At 38.9% G+C, this 20,232-nt stretch overlaps 4 protein-coding genes and 1 pseudogene across 5 annotated transcripts in view; 3 read left to right on the forward strand and 2 right to left on the reverse strand.

Annotated features, from left to right (window-relative positions):
* The first annotated feature begins 1,959 nt into the window (after window positions 1–1,959).
* Window positions 1,960–5,897, forward strand: LOC5501845 (uncharacterized protein C1orf50 homolog). Its single transcript, XM_001623052.3, has 4 exons — window positions 1,960–2,116; window positions 3,931–4,142; window positions 4,632–4,772; window positions 5,059–5,897. Exons 1-4 carry the CDS (start codon window positions 2,095–2,097, stop codon window positions 5,317–5,319), a joined length of 636 nt encoding a protein of 211 aa, XP_001623102.1. The 5' UTR covers window positions 1,960–2,094; the 3' UTR covers window positions 5,320–5,897.
* A 2,276-nt stretch (window positions 5,898–8,173) lies between these two features.
* Window positions 8,174–10,915, forward strand: LOC5501846 (UDP-GalNAc:beta-1,3-N-acetylgalactosaminyltransferase 1). Its single transcript, XM_032370157.2, has one exon. The coding sequence runs from the start codon at window positions 8,429–8,431 to the stop codon at window positions 9,530–9,532; it is 1,104 nt and encodes a 367-aa protein (XP_032226048.2). The 5' UTR covers window positions 8,174–8,428; the 3' UTR covers window positions 9,533–10,915.
* Window positions 10,902–14,073, reverse strand: LOC5501847 (elongator complex protein 5). 2 transcript variants are annotated; one of them, XM_001623060.3, is made up of 9 exons: window positions 13,912–14,073; window positions 13,734–13,794; window positions 13,506–13,586; window positions 13,209–13,265; window positions 13,024–13,097; window positions 12,599–12,823; window positions 12,352–12,413; window positions 11,550–11,654; window positions 10,902–11,262 (listed from the first exon to the last, which is right to left on the reverse strand). In XM_001623060.3, the coding sequence occupies exons 1-9, from the start codon at window positions 13,967–13,969 to the stop codon at window positions 11,050–11,052; spliced, it is 936 nt and encodes a 311-aa protein (XP_001623110.2). In that variant the 5' UTR covers window positions 13,970–14,073; the 3' UTR covers window positions 10,902–11,049. The 2 variants fall into 2 exon arrangements, with proteins under 2 accessions (XP_001623110.2, XP_032226050.1); XM_032370159.2 differs by lacking the exon at window positions 13,734–13,794 and having other exon boundaries at window positions 13,912–14,070.
* An 84-nt stretch (window positions 14,074–14,157) lies between these two features.
* LOC5501853 (protein CFAP107) overlaps window positions 14,158–20,232 on the forward strand; it is a 48,039-nt gene continuing 41,964 nt past the window's right edge. Inside the window, exons 1-4 of the mRNA XM_001623054.3 lie at window positions 14,158–14,360; window positions 18,808–18,918; window positions 19,345–19,525; window positions 20,024–20,230. Coding sequence (XP_001623104.1) covers window positions 14,247–14,360; window positions 18,808–18,918; window positions 19,345–19,525; window positions 20,024–20,230 — 613 coding nt within the window. The 5' untranslated portion in view covers window positions 14,158–14,246. The remainder of the gene's footprint in view (window positions 14,361–18,807; window positions 18,919–19,344; window positions 19,526–20,023; window positions 20,231–20,232) is intronic.
* On the reverse strand, window positions 15,220–15,805 carry LOC125561353 (annotated as a pseudogene).

The raw sequence follows: 20,232 nt of genomic DNA on the forward strand, positions 1-20,232 counted from the left end.
CATAGAAATACAGTAATATCTCCCTCTTTATTTCCCCATTTTTACAAAAGCTCAGATACTTCAGCTTGCTGGCTTTGATCATCACAAAAATACATTCCCTCGCTACAAGGATAACTTTTATGAAATGTATTTTTCTTGGATTCCTTCTCAATTCATAGGAATACTCACAAAAATCAATATTATATCTAATGTCTAACTTACAGATTTCGTTTGACCATTAGGAAGATAATGAATGTTGAGAAACCAGGAAGAAGCAGTAAGTTAGAGCAAAATCGGTGATTGAAGCACGAGGTTTTCCGCTCTTGATTTTGAATGAAGTCTCGTTTTGGAAATCTTGCAATCCTCGAAGTACTACATCCCCTTAATAAAACTGCAACTACCCGTATCCTTGATGCATGAATAACATTTTCGATGGTATTTGTGCAAATAGGGTTTTTTTTTCGGTTTCCTGTCACAAAAAGCGGCAAACAACAAGATGTAAATGCCAAAGCGCGGGGGTAGGGTGAGTAAAAATGCTCACGCTCAGTGGTGGGGTGGTGGTTACTAAAAATAGCCGGATTCGGACCCGACATGGCGCGCGGGTAATGCCAAAGTGTCCCTCTCTTATCTTGGTGCTCTCTTGGTACATTATAATAATTTGAACCTCTATTTCGAGACTAAGGTCTTAAATGAAAGTAGTGAACTGGCACTAGCGGTGTGTGCCGGAAGGCTGTTCCAATCTGGAATAGTGTTTGGTAAAAATGAAAACATCTGTGCGGGGGGGAAGAACATTAAGTGTTTATTATTAAGTGTTTATTTAATGGGTCTTTTGAACAAAGCTTATTTAGTGCTTTTTCTTATCCATATGCGTTCCTAGTCTTGCATTTCTTTTTTTTATTGACACTATCCGTTATTCTTTTATATTTGGTCTTCCTGTGGCAAAACCGAATGACAAGAGAGCAAAACATAGTTCAGAATGTTTTTAAAAAAGCATACCTGTCAACCTCCGAAAATCTCAAGGCTTGAGATTTTTTGGGGGGGTGTGGGGTGGGGTACTTTCATTTGTAATTTCATTTTTGAGGGATGGGTTTAACTTTGCAGGCGTTTGACGTATAGAAAGCTCTCACGAGCAAATTCACTTATAGATCGCACAAGGGTGCGCTACGCAAGTGAATTATCGTTTCAAATATTTTAATAGAATAGGCAAAATGACGATTTTCTATAGAAAAATTTTTTGGAAGCGATAAAAATCGCTAAAAAGCGGGAGATTTGGTGCACGCGGGAGAGCAGGAGAAGGGGTCCAAAATCTTGAGACTCCCGCCTAATACGGGAGAGTTGACAGGTATGAAAAAGGTAAAAGACACACGCCAGTACAGCAAATGGTGCATTTAGAGGCTTGGTCTTCCTCGTGTTATCCCCGCAACTTAAATCAAGTACAGGAGTATTACTGACTCTGGCTCAGACAGTCCGAGTCGGTAAAGATCAGACTCTCCCGCACAATCCAAGATGGCGGCCGTGATATGCGAACTCCGTGTTTTCGGGGCTTATATCTTGTGAAATCAGGTTAAATACAGTAAATACGTGAAAAACCCAAGAGAGAATAATGTATGAACATTCTCACAAAAATTAGGCTTATGATGAGGTCCGATATCTTTTGACACCCGCCTAATGCGAGTGAGTTGTCAGCTATTTCGGGGTTTTCGTGCTGGAAAAAAATGTCAAAGCCTAAGGGTAGTCTATTCCTTAGCACCCTAGTTTTTTTGTCCTGTCGTCAAGCTCTAATTTACCACTAGCGTAAACGAGGTAATTTTACTGATGCTTATCTCAAGATTTGAAACTGTGCGCCTCTACTTCACCATTTTAAGACAATACAGAGAGCTCTATCTTTGGAAGAAAGAGACGACTTATAAAAAATAGTTTTTGGATAAACTTTGCAGCGCGGTCTCCCTGTGTTAGGGTCAGCGGCTTTACACCATAACTATACTGATCTTTTACGTAAGAGGTTTTGTATCAAACAGGCGACTAGGCCAAATAATGTCGATCATACTTGCCTGATTCCGCCTTTATTCCCTTGTTTATACCCCGTAGAGATTAACTTGGAAAAGAAGTATAAAAATGGAAGACCCTGATGATATGGGTAAGTAGATCAATGGTGTTTTAACCGTCAGGGTTCGGATATTTCCAGGGGAATCATACCATTAATGTTACTTTTAAGTAACATTAATGGTATGATTCCCCTGGAAGCTTACTTACTGGGTCTGTGTCTCTGGGTTTGGTATTGACCTTTTATTCATATCCAGGATTATTAGAATAAGTCCCCTTTAAAAAGAAGGATAACACATGATATTTACCTGATCTGTTTGTGGTGCTTAAAGTTGGACATGAAAAAACTCAAATTTCGAACCATTACGTAAGAGAAAACGTGTTGCGTTAGATTTTAAATCTACTCGTTTTAGTCTTTAAGATATAGTATAAATAAATATTAGGATTTTAAAGAATATTGTGAAAGAAAACATTTTTAAAGAATGGGAAATACCTACTTGTTATCTTCATTTGTTTTTCGCCTGGGACTAAGGTTCGCTCTATTTGAAAGAAACCACATTGTGGTGCAAGTTATTGAGTGCAAGTAAAGAGGTCGATCCTTCTTATCCAATAACACCTGATCTACAGGACTATCTCCCTACCAATGCAGTGGCAAAGTATAGTTGAACCTCAATATAACGATATGGCATGAGACCAAACGTTTACAATTTTCTATCAAGAATATAGTCAAATTAAACTTATTTTCATATATTTTATGATTGGTAGCACCAGAAATCAATATCATTATACCAAAAATATTGTAATATCAATTGTCTCTCTCAAGGTTCTATTGTGCAAAGGTATTCTTTATTCTCTCCATGATATCCTTGTTGCATACAGCAAGTATTTCCAAATCCAAAATTTGGGAGTACTGACCACACCCGTCAAGAATAAAAAATCCTATACAGTATATATATTAAAGCAGCAATTGCACTAGTTTAACATGCACAGCCGAGGTGCCTGTTTAAGTGATAAGCATTTCAATAAAAGACACTGTGCATGTGGTTGCAGTACGCATCACCTGTGTGTTGAACTCATCATTTTAAACTTTTCTCCATTGTCTTGCGACTAGTGAGCTGAGACTGAACTGGAGGTCGTTTTGTATTCTTGAAATTTACAATTTGTGATACGGACTTCGATTAGTATAATGAGACTGGATAAAATGCCAGATCTGGACACTCTGATACAGCTCCTTTGAAAAAGCTCTTAGAAACATAATGCCTTATGCTGATTCATTGGCGTAGCCCAAGGACAATTCATGTTACTCCCAAGTGTGATGCTTTTTCTCTCTAATTTAACACGAATGCTTCAACTCCGGGACATTGTCCCTTACAGTCAAGTATTCTGTTGGTGTACCTCACTGCACCTAGTCTCATTGAAGGCATTATTTTTAACAGAAAACATGTAAATTATCTCAAAGTTTTGAAATTAATGCATCTAGTAGAAGTTTTTTTGGTGATGTGACTTCCCAATTGAGAGTGGATGGCCCATGGCCCAGATTCTCTATATCTCTCCATTAACTATGGCTGTTGCTAGGTTTCTGTCAGCCTGTCAGATTGTTATGTAATCGATAATCTGCCAATCCATGAAACATATCAACCCCTGTTAGAAGATTGCACAAACTGCTGCCAAATTTATGTATTTCCATTGCATTTAAAATAAGTAAAGATCAAATCAATATAAAACATTTTAACAAAAAGCTTAAACAAAATATTGTTTTAGGCAATATAAGATAGGGAAAAAAGGTGAAATAAAAGATTGTCTAAAATAAAGCAAATAGTTATTGAATATATCCAGAAAATAATCATGACCATAATTGAGTATAATGCACTGTTAAAATAATCTTATTTCTCTGTCCATTTTTTTAAGCTTTGGCTGTCGCTAATGTCAATACTGTAGACACATCTGGATCAGAGGCAACTAAACAACTTGTAAATCCAGAAAGGGTTCACCGCCATAGTGACCCATATGACCTTGTTTGCTTGGCACAAGAAGTCCAGAAAGCTGACCAGTTTATGCGTTGTTCTGCAAGTAACAAATTGATTCTGATTGCTGAACAAATTAGACATCTGCAAGAACAGGTACTGTAACCTACTGTGACAGGACTCCATTTTTGCATTTTATCTTCACCCACACAAGCTCAAACAGAACAAACATAAAAAAAAACTTTTCCCAAAATTTTTCCCAATGGATAACTTACCCAACTGCATTTGACTTTGCCTTATCAGGTGATTGCAAAAATCAAACCCTGTATGCAGTCAATAAAAAAACTTGTCTGGCAGGATTTGTGTCATTTGCTTGGTTATACATCCAACAAAAAAACAGTTGGTCACTTGCAATTTTGATACCTAATAACACATTTTTTTCACACATAAATTTGCATGACATTCTAAAGAATACAAACAGAATATAACTTATATTTTTTAAGCATGAGCTAAGCTGGCTAGCATGAGCTTTGGCTTACATAAAATCTCATTGTAGTAATTTTACAGCCAAGAGGAGCTTCCAAGAGACTGCACTTCTGTGTATCACCTTATTTTTGTTCAATCTAATGATATTATCCTTGGCAGGCAAGGAAAGTCCTAGAGGAGACAAAAAGAGATGCAGAGCTACATCATGCTCAGTGTAACTTCAAAAAGAGAGTTGGTCAGATCTATTCTTTGTACAAACGGAACAATGGGACCACATACTTTTCAATGCTTGGACCTCAGGTGTGTTATAGTATGCTGTATTGACCATCATTCTCTTTATGTCTAAACGGAGGGGTCTCACAAGTGGTGGACCTGTTTGGTGTAACATACAAATACTGGAAAAACAGCAAGGGCAACCTACTTTTAATTTCCTTGAACTAAGAAATGTCACCCAAATTCAAGTCAGGTTGCAGAAGTGAAAGGCTAGTGTGCTAGCCACCAAGTGCCCATGTAGCTCGTTGAAAATGTCAGACAGAGCTATGTTGAGTTTGCCTTGTTTTGTAAACTGTGATTGTCTTGTGTTTAGGAATGGGGACCTTCCTGTCCACACGAGTTCCTGGGTCAGTATCGACTAGAAGCCGACATGTCGTGGACCAAGGCGGAGGACATAGAGAGGAGGAGTAAGGACATAAGAATGGTAGACAATATTCTGGCATCTAATGTGCCAGCAATACAATACCTCACTGGTCCAGCCGGCAATGGAATGCATAAAATCAAAGAAACAGAGGAACCAAAGATTGTTGATGTTAGTGATCAACCATTCGTCGAAGAACCACTTTATAAGTAAAATATTTGATGGATTAAGATGAATATGTGGATATTTGACTTGAAGTAAAGCCCACCATGGAGAGACGTGGTCCTCCACATAAACTAAATTTAAGTCTTGTTAAACAGTGGAGCTTGACCTGTTGCGGATTTTGAAAAATAGGGCTAGAAAAAAAAAGATTATGGAGTTTGACGATATAAAGAACGCTCTGGAATGGCAAGGATTTTCTCAAGATGGGTCCTTCCTTCTAAAATTTTGGCTACAACATCAAGTAGTCCTAACATCGCAGACGATATGGGCATTTTTTCCTGATATTTGTTTTAAATTTCTATTCCCCAAAGCTGTTGTTTTAAAGTTTTTTTTGTTTTATTTTTGTTTCAAATGCCTGGGCTAGTATTCAGCGGTTGCCAAATCAGATAATATTATTTTAGTGATTATTTCTATTACGGTACGATATACTACGTAAATGCTATTCTATGTACATACTGGATAACCCTGGTTACCAGCGTCTCCGAGCTTCACTACCAAAGTGCCAGCTTGAAATCTCTGGTTCCCAGAGTAATACTGAATCTGAATTCAATAAAATATGTATGGAAAAACCTAGGTTAATATAAACCAGCTCTTAGTTAGCTCGAGAGAGACCCAGAACTCACATCTCATGGAAACAGACCTTTACCAAAATAAAAACTCTATGCAGAGCGCACCATTTGGAAACAAAATACCACACCTTTACGCATCAATTCGAAGGCATCCTAATCGGTTGTATGATACATTTGCTTGCACCGTTTGTTTGAAATACTGGAATTATCATGCATAAAAACCTCATCGGTCAAAACTTTTTTAAATAGGTGACCGTCCGCCGTCCATGAATATACCGATGCTACCATGAAAACAACTTAAAGGTTCTTTATTGATAACGATATTATCGTTGGGTTTTTCAAGAGGCAGTATCTGAGACCCCGTCCACACGTATACGGAATCAAATGAATCCGCAACCTTTTTCATTTCGGATACGGTTATCGTCCACACATATACGACGATTACGCGGCGATTCCGCAACTTTTTGAATCCGCAAACAAAAGCAAAACGAAATGAATACGCTACGATTTCGTATACGTGCGGACGGTCGAATCCGAAACTTTTCGATTACGGAATCCGTGTGGACGGTTGAATCCGTAACTTCTCAATTACGATGACGTCAAAATGGTACCCAGTCTCTAAACGTAGAATAAAACGAAATGGCGTCGCAACGTGAGAGAAAGCTAGAGCGATTACGGAATCTCCGTATAGTGTGGACGGGCGATTACGATACCTCTACGCTACGTGTGGACGGTAAACTTTTCGATTACGGAAAGAAAAGTTGCGGACTCATTCCATTCCGTATACGTGTTAGCGGCGTAGCCAGAATTACTGTATTTGGACTTGCTTTGGAAATGATGATTTAATATCATGTTTGTTAGTAAATGGTCATGTTTGTTTGGAGTGAATGGTTTGCGTTTTTTCAAATTGAGTTTTTTTTACTGTTTTGAGTTACACCGTCACTTTTTCAACCGCCTTTTACGTTGCGTTTCGACTTTGATCAAGCAGCGTCACCATCCCCCACACACCATCATCACCAAGGATATGTATGAAATCATAAAAGTTTTTATTCCATAGACATCAGGTGAGTTTTCAGTCCCATTAAACCTTATTGTACCAATTGACAGCTCTTCTGACACCTTAGTTAGTTGATTGACTTGAAGAATAGCCAGTTATACACGTTCTCGTTATAATGGGCTTGTGCAACCAAGCATGTGATACGCATCTTGTTATCCCCTTTTTAGATTTACCTGTCCTAAACAAAATGCTTTTAGTTGTCCTGTTAACTTCCGATATGTTGGCAGCTAATAAGTATAAAATATCTAGTGAAAAATAGTATGTTTCGTTACTTTGCGTTACTTGCCGCGTGACACATTTCCTGGAAAAAAGAGCAAAATCGTAGGAAGCGTTACTGCGTTTCGTAGCTTTCTTTTATTATAGAGTAAAAATATATTGCAATTAATTATCCATATTCAAATACCTGACATTAACATCTGGGAATGCGATGTACTGATAAAAACGATTCACAACTGAAATGATTTCAGCAACACCACGTTTTCAATCGTAACGAATACGAACAGCGCCTCAAAGCCCTGCAATCTTGCAATCCTCATACGATGGGAACATTTCTTCCTCCTGGGGAATTGTAATCGACTTAGTAGTCTTGGACTTTCATTTTTTTTTTTATGTTAAAGGAGTTATACATTGAGTGTGGAAGAACCTCGGTTCTTTCAAGTCTGGGAACATATAGGTTCTTATGTTTTGGGAGACTAACAATGTCGAAGATTCTCATCTGTTTCTCGTATTTTGAGATCTTGACGAGTAAAAATAATCAAGGTATAAGGGTGTGGCTGTTTTTGCTAGATTGGAATGACCGCAACAACTAGCGACTATAAGAAAATATATAAGAATAAGCACCTAGTCAGTAAAATAAGTATTTCGGGTAAATCAGGGATTCTTCAAATTTCAACGGAGCGATTTTCTGAGTACCCTGAGTGATTCCTTCAACTCCGAATCGGAGTATTAAATGCATCGGTAGAAGAGCCGTTTCAATTTTTATGCCGTAAAATTCAAATCAATATTGTCCTTAGATGTAAAGCAAAAATAGTACTTCAATTTCGTGGACGAAAATCATTTTGTTTTTACCTGAGGTACCAAAGTTAATTGTGTCGTGTGTTTTCATCGGTGTTTTGCGAGCGATAGTCGACCAAATTAGCTCACTGAGCGAAGTAAATCTATCCGTAAAAATTTGTATAGGGCCGTATTCATAACAAAACGCGGTCGAAAGGTACAACAATAAGTGTGCAACACATCAAAGTGGTTGATTTTCCCATATCTTGTAAAACGGCTTTGTAGGACAAGGATTTTTCTCCAAGACAGCCATACAAACTCTTCTTCAATCTCCCATTTAATCGATTCGACCCGGTCTCCTCGCGTCTTTTTTAAACCCTGAACAACTTGAGTCTTGCGAGTCTTGCTGGACTGGTGATTTCATTCTCCAGCCCTCAGTGAAACAAGACAGGTAGCAAGAATTGTGAAAAGACGCTGTCAAATGCTCATAAAACACTGCCGTCGTAGAACTAAAGTTGGATGTCTCCTATTGACTGCATGCAACGTCGTTTTCATTTGGTTGCTGAACTTTTCTTCCATCTTCAACGTAGAAAATATCAACGAGAGTTTGATTGTGGAAGATGCAAATTTTACGATACTCGAGCCGGCATTTGCTCCCTCGTCGGTTCTGGAAGCAGTCGACGTCTTAGTTATTATCTCAACTTCTCCTTCTAGTTTTGAAAAACGAACTGCAATAAGGAAAACTTGGGGGAAATTCGATACGCCCCAATATCAATTATTGTCTGATGAAAGACGGCGCATTCCAACATGGCGGACGATATTTATGACGGGAATCGCGGCAGATGAAGAGGTAGATACAAAACTTCAGGAGGAAAGCAAACTTTACGATGATTTATTGATATTTGCCTATAAAGATTCATATCGAAAAATAACAAATAAGCTTATAGGCTCTCTTCAGTGGGCTTCAAGAGGAAAATTCGAGTTCTTGTTGAAGACTGACGACGATGTCTATGTCAGTGTCCCTCGCTTGTATCAATGGCTGGTAAACACAGGGTGCCATCTAAAACCCGTATACGCCGGTAAATTGTACTCCGGTACGGTAGAGAGGGATGAAAAGCATCGACATTATGTAAGCACAGAGAGTCTTAAGCTTAAATTTTACCCTGTATTTTGTAAGGGTTCCATGTTTGTATTATCTGCTACATTGGTTCCAAAGTTGGTAGAACTATCAAGAAAAGTACAAAGGATCCCACCAGATGATGCATATGTTGGATTACTTGCTCACGAGATGAAAGTAAAGCCGACAGCGATACAAAGCCTAGTACAATTATCTCTCATGCCATATATTTTTCCATTTCTGGACTCTTGTCATTACCAGACGGTAATTGGAGTTGGTGATTCACTAACTCCTGCTCAGCTTGCTTATGTTCATTTGCAAATCACAAACAAGCAGTCACCCTGGCCCTGTGTCCATCGCTGGACTAAGATACTTGTAGTACTGATAGTGTTAGTGGCATTATACCTCTTGATTATGAATTTGAAAGGCTTTGCAATCAAAACACGGAGACATCACCGTAAATCATGAAATAACTCTGAGTAGAGATGTATTTTTCGTGGATAAGGCTTCTAAAGCTGGCGCATCATGTTGGGAGGTGTGTTTTGAGGTAGTTTATCATTTCCCTAGTGGCCAACAAAGCATAAGATTGCTAGCTGATTATGATACTATTTGCACAATCTTTGCTGTAGGCTTGTTTCCATATACATTCTTTTTTATAAGAAGGTCTAATTTTCAGGTGCTAGGCCATTCTTATTTTGGAGCTGAAAATGTTCTTAAGGACGTTTAAAGTTTAGTGTATGTATTAAATCTGCATTGTCACCAGTTTACTTCCGTTTGATAACGCAACAATCTACGATGATTTTTAACAGAAAAAACGAAAATATTTCCAAATTTAAAAGCAGATTCTTCGAGAATGTGACTGATAATTTTGAACGGATGGCCTGTAAAATATTTCAGATTTTAATAGGTTTTTTTGCCTCTTGTTTGTTAATTTGATGTAGTTTATCTGAAAACATGCATATACTGGAACTAACAAATGACGAGCATGCAGTTAAATTGCGCTAAATTCAAAAAATGTTGTCTTTGCCTGCTTATAAAAATTGTTGTAATACAATATTTGGAAAACCAGTACTTTATTCTGATCGATAATTATGTGGGCAATATTTGTTCTGACTATGTCAGCCCATGAAATTCTAAGGAAAAAGAGAAAATCTATCAAAACTGAAGACCTGGTGTCATTTTGTGTGCATCAGTCAAAAAACTTGGGCGTGAAAGGGTAGGGTTTCCATCAGGAAGTAAACTGGTGACAATGCGACTCTATCTTAGAACAAAGCCAGTTCTTTGCTTCAGGGCACTGATCTGAAACTTACAAATTATATCTAATGTAGCTGAAATGCAATCAAGACACAAAAAGTCTTGGTTCACAATGGGGTGCACTTCAGTTGGAAAGCATAGTTTATTGGTATTTGTTTGACTCGGGGGGGGGGGGGGGGGGGGTCATAAAATCCGTCATACCTATGAAATACTTAATAGGATAAGAACTCACTACCCAGAGCAATAGCTTCTAGGAAATATATAAAATAGATAAGATATTTATATGATAGCACCCCATCTTACCATACCTGTCAACACTCCGTCATTAGGCGGGAGTCTCAAGATTTTGAACCTTTTCTCAAGCCTGATTTTCTTGAAAATATCCATACATTTAGTGTATTCTCCTGCATTAGCTATCTTTGTGATTCTGATACATTCACTGTATTCCTAAAGCAAGGTTGACACTTATGTCTTACACAACAATTAAGCCTGCTTAGCAGCTACCCTTCCCCTTGAGCCGCTACGCAGGCTACAACAATTGTATCTTCCTGAAAATCACTTAAGAAGGAGAACTGAATAAATATGTATTTTCAAGAATTTTACTGATAAATCATATCGATGGTAAAAATGGTTGGGCTGCGCCACAAAGAAGGTATTTTAGGCCTACGTACAGAAAACCCTAGTGCACGGTTTCCTATAGAGGGTCACATTTGTGAGACATTTGTCGCAGCTCATATATCTAAATCATCATCAGGGTCATCTTCATCAAAGTCATCAGCAGCATCTGGCTGATAAAAGATTTGACTGCTCTCTTGGGCATTATTTCCACTAGATACTAGCAGCGAGGTAGAGTTGTGCATGAAAGGTAACTGTATATTTGCTCTGGCTTTTTCTTCAGCATCTGTAAGCTTCAAATTAAAGGTCAGGTTTGATGTTGGGTCAACCTGAAAAAAATCCAAATTATACACTAAGATGTGAGTGGGGAATAGCATAGGCTTCAATATGTACAATACATCTCTCCATGTTCATTTGAGGGAATATACACCTACATGCATGGTTAAAGCTTAAAGAATTGGCAGGGTGTTGGTAGGTTGAGAATTGACATACATGGTAAATGGAATAAGGTTTCTGATAAATTTTCTTTGGGTAAATATATGGAAACTAAATCCAAATTAACTAAGTGAACTCATAGCTAATAAGCTTATTTTGCTGATCAGATAAATAATCTTACTGGCTTTTCTGAGGTTATTTCTTGTTGTGCAGCTTTGGGTGTGGTCCAGTCTTCTTCCCTGCTTTCCGCCAAAACATAGTCATCCCCAATAGTATAAGTCTGTCTCTAAAACACACACACATAAAATACTATTGAGACATGCGGTGGCCACCCTTTAGCAGAATGATGGTTGTTCTCAAATTAAACTGTTGGGGATAAGAGAATTTCTTATATGGATTTTATAAATAGAGCCACACTTAAAAAATACTAGGTCCACAACAGAAAAAGCATTATATAGAGGAGTGTTAGACTCAGGAGTAGACAGGGGTGATCGTCCTATCTTTTAGGGTATGAAATTTCAACCAACTGCTATCCCTTAGGGGGTATTGAAGGATTTTACGGATTCTGCTATCATTTAGGGTATAAAATTTGACCAAATTCTATTCCTTAGGGAGTATGAGGATTTGAATGGAGAACCGAAACAGTCACAAAATAGCCAATGTTTCAAACTTTTATTCAGCCCTTCTTCAGGGGGTGTTTAATGGTTTTTCTGATTCTGCTATCTCTTAGGGTAAAACATTCCTTTGACTACATCCAATTGCTATCTCTTAGGGGAAACAATTATGTTGACCACAACCATAGTGCTATCCCTTAGGGTTAAACTTGATTTTGCCAATTATCACCCCGTCTGTTTATATCAGAGTCCCACCTCCCCCCCCCCCCCCCCCCCCCCCCCCCCGGCCTGGGTGTTATTTGTCAACAACAAAAATTAGGTTTATTGAAGTGTACCAGCCATTGATAATAAAGTTATGGGTCTGGATACCTTTTTTAGGACTTTTCCTGTTTTCTTGATATGTAGAATCTTGCAGTAGGTTTCTTTTTCACCTTAGAAAGAGCGATTTGAAATAATTAAAATAACAGGTCAGTCCTATGATTATGAATGAGGGGGTATATTTACTAATTAAACAGTTTACATTCCACTTCTCTGAACCACAGGTTTCTCCTACAAATGGTAAAATTAGTTCCCAAGCAAATTTGCAAATAATGCAGGCTGGTCAGATCATCCATACCTGAGTCATTTTCAAAGACTTCCAGTACAGATGAGCAAATAGAGCTGACAGCATTTAGAACTTCCTTTTCATGGAGATCAGCGTGAATTAAACCAACAATCTGGCCAACTTGGTACTGTGCTTGGCTTCTGGTCAGTTGGTTGAGAATTTGACAAGTGCAAGTTGGGGAATTCAATACCAATTTACTCAAACAATCAAAAACAATGGAAACTTTAGGTGGCGCCTCTGTAGAAAAATAGATAGAAAACAATTAAACTTTAAAAAAAGAACTGAATAATGTAGGTCAAACCTCCCTTAACATTCTCAAGAGCTAATGAAATGTTTGTCTTTCGCACTATCCATACACTGATTACAATTAATCCTATTTTCTCAATTTTTAGTCTCGTCTCAAATCCAGTCTCCCACCATCTCTTTGAAGAGCTTACCAGTAAATGAAGAACATTTTTCTTTTATTTCTGTCATTACTGCATTCACTACTCCAGCATTATTTGCCTGTAAACTTTTTAAAAGAGCACAGAAACTAAATATGTTACCATTTATAAAAGAAGTTTAAAAACATATTTACATATATCTACATATTTACAATAATAATGATAATAATAATAGTTACCTTGCCGTAGCTGATATCCAACCTAAAGGATCACTATTGTTGTCTACAATGATAATTCTGCAAACACAAAATAAATAACGTAAGAATTTCTTGAAAGGATCAAAATCAATGATAATCTGATGAAAAATGACTCAAAATTATTCACTTATTTATGGTGGTGGGATATACCAATAAAACATGCACCTATAAATGGATTTATAGGCACAGGTTAAGGGGTTTGCTCTATCTATAAAACCTTAAAAATAACTGGATGGGCTAGTTGCTGCATGGGCTCTGTCTCAAGGTCTCATACATTACCTTGATCTACTCTGAGAATCTACGATATCCATGTAGACATCTGGAGGCAGTTCAAATGCAACAAAACATACAAAATCATTCCTAAAATAGAAAAAAAAATGAAAGGGAAGATTTAGCTGTTTAATAACAGTAAAAATAACAAGGACAACAAATCGCAATGAGACAGACATCACTAAATCGACGATGGTATCAAATAAACGGCACGCACATGGCATTACTTTAATATACCTCTTGAGAAGGGCTTTTAGGAAGCAGAATAATAAGGTTCTACCAGTCACGTCAACCGAATCTAGTGAATTTAAAGTACAGTTTAATTTAGTTTTTTAAGATCCTTCTACACTCTTCTATTTTGGACTTTCTGACCAATTTAGGGATTCTGCACAGAGATTTTAAAATAGGAAAGTACCTTTAATGATGGCCAGCCTCGAGGGCTCCTTGCCGCAAAGCAAGTTATTCAGGAGCATCAAAGATATTTGATTTTTCGAGCAAAACGCTCTTTTTAACTAAACTTTCAGTTCTTCCGCCATACTTGAAAAAGCTGTATTTCGCGTCAGCGGTTTGTAACAAACACGGCTCAGGCTTTGGTTTGTGAAGGACAAGGCATACTGGTTTCAGTACCATAGCAACTAGGCGTCCATGGCAACTACGCCGGATATAAACAGTATATCACAAGATTTAGAACAACTCATCAAACAAAAAGAAGAGCAAGGCGACACAGGGTAGTTTTAATAACTGTTGGAAATGTTCAATCCAGAGCGCTATGACGATATCAAATGGGGTTTGCCGGGCTGGAGAATTGAACAAAGATACGCTACAGATGTTCTTATCGGTAATTGGAACGAGGAGCGCAGAAATGTATGTATTGGAAGACTAAATTCCGCTGCAAATTACTAAATTAGAGCTTCTAATTACTGCTCGAAACTTTTACCGGATCTGGAAAATACCTATACATATAAGAATAGCTGCACTTTCACAACTGAAGTAAAAGCGAACAGATATTAAAACAGCCTCCGATTAGAATTTCGAAATAATTTCTTAATCGTGATTCAGGCTGTCTGTGCATTCATTACTCAGAATGCTTATTAACGGTAAAATTTTGGTGTATTTTAAAGATATTTAGTAGAAGCAGTTTTTATTCCTTGTTCAATTTAGAAGTGGTATAATCAACAAACTGTGTTTTGTTCGGTAACTAGGGATAACAAATTCCATTCATACATTCATATAGATGCTTTCGCTTATCATTGTTAGTAGATACCTGTCTTTTCAGGATATTAGATTTCGTCGACATGACTGATATTGAAATAAGAATTATAGATAATACTTTCTGCTGCGAATCAATATATACGGCATCTTTTGCAATAAAATCGTAGATATTGTTGGAAAATACATTCCCAAGGGACTTTTTTGTGTCCCCATTCAAATACGATAATAATACGCTTGCAAGGGCCGGATTTACATAAAATGTTTTTATCCTGTAAAAGGGGGGGGGGGGGGGGGGTGGCTCGATAAATTTCCAAGGTCCAGGGGGGGGGGGGGGGGGGCGATGAAAGTACAGTCGAACCTCTATTAAGCGGCCCTCTATTGAGCGGTCACCCTCTATTCAACGGTCATTTACCAAAGTCCCGAATTTTCCCCCTTATGTTTACTGTAAATTTGACCTCTATTGAGCGGTCACCTCTATTAAGCGGACGCGGTCATCAAAGGAGGGTCCAAATTGGTTGATTTCATTGTTTTTCACCTCTATTAAACGGTCATCATCAATATTTGTTAGCATGACAACAGATAGTGCACGTCATATTTCGTCATATTTTTAACTGTCTAATCTAATTACTATGGCTAATCGTCTTGTGAAACTTGTGTGGTCTTGTGCGGACCAGTCGCATCAAATTCCTCGATTACCAATTTCCGCTTTAGCCAGCTACAAGAAAAACTGTCACCTTCAAATATGTATTCACAAGGAATCTCGAGTCCATAGCCACCACCTCTCTGTTCACCCACTTCCCTTTGACTACGACTTTCCCACAGTTCGTAGGTCTCTTGAGATACTTGGTAACCCACGTTGACATCAGTTTGGGGATATGCCCGATAACTTCGTAATCGTCAACTAGAGTATTCGGGTGACCGTCTCTATCCATCACCGTTTTGTCGGCTTTTTCTCTTACGATTGCAACAGCATTCGGATCCTTCATGTTAGTTGGTTCCCGCATAAGTTTGTAAACATCTTCTATTGCTGGTTCCCACTCAGTCATGTACTCATGGTATCCCCGAATGAATGAATCAACCTTAACAACTAGAGCCATCTCGACAAGCTTGTGTACAATTCAATGTGACCAAACACAAGCCTGCACCGGAACTAATCATTTCTACACGTCTAATTATCACATTGCACGGACTCAGCAGGCTACGGCCTACTTTGCACACGTGTATTGCTCAAATTACAGATAACAGCATAACAACAAAGAACGAAACCACTAGGGAAAACTACTGAGCGTTAGAAAAAAAAAAACGACAAAACACACAAAATTTCACAGAATTCAAGCTTTTGTGGTGAACTACCTGTGTTTTCGGCCGTCAATCTTATAGTTAAAGGTCGGACGATGTAAACTGACACGAAGCAGTAGTGAAATATGTCTTCTGTGCTATTTTGCAAAAGTTGTAAAGCAGAAACCAAGTACCTTTGTTTAATCTGCGAAAGAACCGTATGCAACAGATCAGAGTGTGCTAAACCCCTGCCTGAGAAAACCCCTAACTGGAAATCTGGTTCTCGCGTATCAGCGTGTTGGTCATGTACCACCAGTTCCAGCCACATGAACGGTGAAAATAATAAAGAGAGTGTCAATACTGAAGCCGAAGGCAATTCCAAAGCCAAATCTCGAAAACGAGCCAGGGAAACTACAGCGCCAAAGAGGAACTGTTTAAGTTTAAAACAAAGAGTCAAGTTGATTAACTACGCGAAAGATCATCCTAATGAAGGCTACCGCAAAGCCGCTGAACATTTTGGTGTCGGAAGGACGCATTCCAACCCAAAAGCCTGGATGAAGTCAGAAATCATGGAAGAAGTGCTAAGGCGATTGAATGAAAAGCTGAAAAAGAAAAGTAGAAAAATACTGCTGTTCATGGACAACGCTCCCCGTCACATCCAATCACTTGCCGATAGTTTCTCAAACATCGCTGTCAAGTTTCTCCCCAAGAATACGACATCAAAGACGCAGCCTCTTGATGCTGGCATCATCGCAAACTGGAAGGCGGAGTACAAGAAAAAGCTACTGAGGTATATCTGCTCTAAAGTTGATGGAGAGCAGACTGCCAGCGACATCGCCATAGGTATTAACGTGGCTATGGCAATTGAATGGGGGAAGCAAGCCTGGGACGAGGTACCGCCCGATACCATAGTTAAATGTTTCAAGAAAACAAAGTTCCCCGAGGAAATGGAAGAGGAGGATGATCCCTTTGAAGGCGAGGATGAGTTACCAGCCCTACAAGAACTTCTCAATAAAGTGGGCGGTTCCTGTGATGCGAGCACGTTTCTCTCTAACGAAAAAGAGATACCGGTTTGTTTGCCACTAGTTGATGCCTTGAATCAACACTGGAGAGAGGACCACTACATGACGAAACAAATTCAGAAGTCGGCGCTGACGTACAGGTCGTTGGGGGTGACGACGATGACCCAGAGCTGAAAGAGCCAGCCATTAAGACGGGGCTGCAAGCCGACCGGCTAGCGGAGCAACTCAAAGACTTTGCCCAATTTTATGGACACGAGCAGCTTTCGCTGGCGTTATGTAAAGTAAATGAGTTACTTTACGAGATGAAGCTATCCTCATCAAAAACACAAAAAAGTATAACCGACTTCTTCCCTTGCTCGTAGTCCAATAGTGGACTTCCGTCGATAATATCGACGGGGGAGCGACGACGACGGCGCAGATGCTGGATTTCGCGCGCACTACCATATTTTTCTTTTAGCGTGCGGATATCTAGGTGATGTTACACGCACCGCCGTTGCGCGGAAAAAAACGACGCGTGCCTAACAGGGTCGGATTTGTGAGATTTTGGGTACGGCAACGCACTGCGAGTTTTTGATTCGACTTCCAAAATCGCGCGAACGCTTAATGACGGATATCGACGGAAACGACGCGTGTAATATCACCTTAACACACTCATTTACTTTACATAACGCCAGCGAAAGTAGCTCATGCCCATTGAACTGGGCAAAGTCACAAGAGCCGTAAAAACAAACTGACTAGGCGGTTTCAAACATTTCTGGATCAAATTGGAATGCACCAGGCCCCGTCTTAGGGCTAATATGATTGTATGATTGTTACTGTTGTTTATTAAAATAAAAAGTTCTTACGTATAATTACAGCCCGATTTACGCTAATTTAGTGGCGAAAATAGCGAAACCTCTATTAAGCGGTCAACCTCTATTAAGCGGTCACTAAGCTAAGTCCCGAGGGTGACCGCTTAATAGAGGTTCGACTGTATATGGATTTTAGAAAGGGGGGTCACTGGTTTCTTTGGGTGTTGTCTCTTCCATATAATTTTTTCAAGTGTCAAATCAGACTTCTTGGTTCAACAAGTCTCGGTTTTGGGGCAGTTATTTGGCATGCAGAATACAGGAGCCCAGGATACATGCATCTATGCAATGCAAACCTGTATTCACCCTATAAACATTTTTCATGGTTTCTGATAAATGCGGTATATGATATTCATAGTGTTTATGTTCCCTTTTTAAAATCATAAAAATAATGTTCTAGTGCTATAAGCGCTCATTCTTCATCATCAACATCCTCGCTCATATCTGACTTGCTGTCTTCCTCTCTCTCTCTTTTCTTTCTCGTGCTTTGCTATTCTTGCAAGGATAGCTTCTTCTTCATCATATATAGCATCAACCTTTATCGGGTTGACAACCTGGATTTAGTCGCATCTTTACGAAATTGAGTGCATTCACTTTTTATGAATTGCATTCACTTTTTATGAATTAAATGTTTTTAGCGAATTATTTCCCTGTCACCTTCTGACCAGCTTGCAGCTAATCTCTTGCTTGTGTTCCTTTGACATTGTCGTTTGCCTTCCTACCTTTGCTCCTTCTTTCTTCGGTTTTCTGGAGGGGCGGGGGTCAACAGAAAATATGGGGGGGAAGCACAAGGGGGGCATGGAAAATTTTGTTCCTCCTGAAGGGGGGACAACTAATTTTATATCTACTTTTTATCAAAATCCTCACGCCCGCCCCCCCCCTCCCCCCCCCCCCCTTTGGGATAATAAATAAACTTTCCCTAAATTAAGTTGTATATTTGAAATATTTCAGTTTGAAAGAGGCGGATCCCATTTCAATAGTACACAGAAAACAGACTTCAAGAACTATGGAAAGCAACTACCAGATGTGAAAACAAGGCGGCAAGCTCTACTGAAACATGATGTAAGAATAAAATGAGAGGTTATTTAGACAAACACAACCAGGATTTGAGATAGAGATGCTGCATGGGATCAGGGATTAAAAAAACTGATATAGAATAACAGGGTTTTTGGTAATAAAAACCCTCTTTTGTGGACTGTTTAAATCACTGGTTTAGTATACAGTAGATGTTGGAAAATTTGCATGTCTTGGGGTCCAAGGGTTAAATCCACAGTTTAAACCATCAGCGGGTATTTTGTAGTTATTTTGTATATATATTGGTAAATTAGTAATATTTTGGGGGGTTAAAAAACATTGGGGTCCAAGACCTCACCGCAAATTTTCAACGAATTTTCCGGTTGCGAATTTTCCAACATTTACTGTATGTATATAGCAATTGTTTGATAGCCAGATCTGTCTGATCTGAATAGCGAATTTCTATACTTTCAGGGTCTAGCTAAGGCATACTTGTTTTCACACCATGGAAAAACATATTCTGGACACAGAATATCCTGGTATGACCAGGAATATAATAAACGTGAAGTCACAGAATCACAGCTACCCCCACTCCGGAGCTGGAATAGCCAACAACTTGCTTGGGGACCAGAGAAGTCAGACTTCCCATTGGAAGGTAAAAAAGTTTTTGCATTGATAGGTATAAAGGGACTGAGGATTGGAAGAAGTGGGAGCATCGATACAACAAATTGCTATTTGTTTTCAGTTCAGCCCCCGAAGTAGAGACAGCATTTTACAGATATCAAGGAAAATGATGTCTGCCCCTAAAGCAAATACAAGAAGTGGCTCTCCCCCCCCCCCCCCCCCCCCTTACACACACCACCATCGCCCTGGCAATGGCATACTCAGATATATTTGGGCATATACTTTTTAAATTAGCATGCAATCTAACAGGGCTCGTACTGTAAAGACATTCAGAGACAAGGGCTCCTTTACATCACTCAGTTCTATGATCTTGACCAAAATGCACCTTATGTCAATGCTATAGGTTGATATAGGACCCTATTATTTCCCACATACCAGAGGGCTCCCCAATTTTTTCTGAGAAGATTATACCCACACCCCAAAGAATACCACACCCGTTGTATCTCAAAATCTCTTATTTTTTTTACAGGTAGACCAACAAACTATGGATTATTAGAAAAAAAGCAAGAAAAATGGAGAAGGGAAGCAGAGGCCGAAAATATGTCAATATACCATACCACAAAGGAGCTTTCATATGTACCACATGCCCGGAAAGCCTTCACCTACCGACATCATGCCACACCTAGGTTTATCTCAAGCCACTTCCACCCTCATAGAGTGAACAAGGACCTACATTTA

Source organism: Nematostella vectensis, chromosome 3 (assembly GCF_932526225.1).
Source record: "Nematostella vectensis chromosome 3, jaNemVect1.1, whole genome shotgun sequence".
In the NCBI taxonomy this organism is placed as follows: domain Eukaryota; kingdom Metazoa; phylum Cnidaria; class Anthozoa; order Actiniaria; family Edwardsiidae; genus Nematostella; species Nematostella vectensis.

Excerpts from the sequence above, each read along its gene's own strand:
- LOC5501845 (XM_001623052.3), top strand. The coding sequence starts at position 2,095 with ATGGAAGACCCTGATGATATGG. Across the intron at positions 4,143-4,631 it reads TTAGACATCTGCAAGAACAG|GCAAGGAAAGTCCTAGAGGA; the intron begins GTACTGTAACCT and ends TATCCTTGGCAG. Across the intron at positions 4,773-5,058 it reads TTTCAATGCTTGGACCTCAG|GAATGGGGACCTTCCTGTCC; the intron begins GTGTGTTATAGT and ends TCTTGTGTTTAG.
- LOC5501846 (XM_032370157.2), top strand. The coding sequence starts at position 8,429 with ATGCTCATAAAACACTGCCGTCGTAGAACTAAAGTTGGATGTCTCCTA.
- LOC5501847 (XM_001623060.3), bottom strand. The coding sequence starts at position 13,969 with ATGCTCCTGAATAACTTGCTTTGCGGCAAGGAGCCCTCGAGGCTGGCC. Across the intron at positions 11,655-12,351 it reads CAGGAAAAGTCCTAAAAAAG|AGACAGACTTATACTATTGG; the intron begins GTATCCAGACCC and ends TGTGTGTTTTAG. Across the intron at positions 11,263-11,549 it reads AAATAACCTCAGAAAAGCCA|GTTGACCCAACATCAAACCT; the intron begins GTAAGATTATTT and ends GATTTTTTTCAG.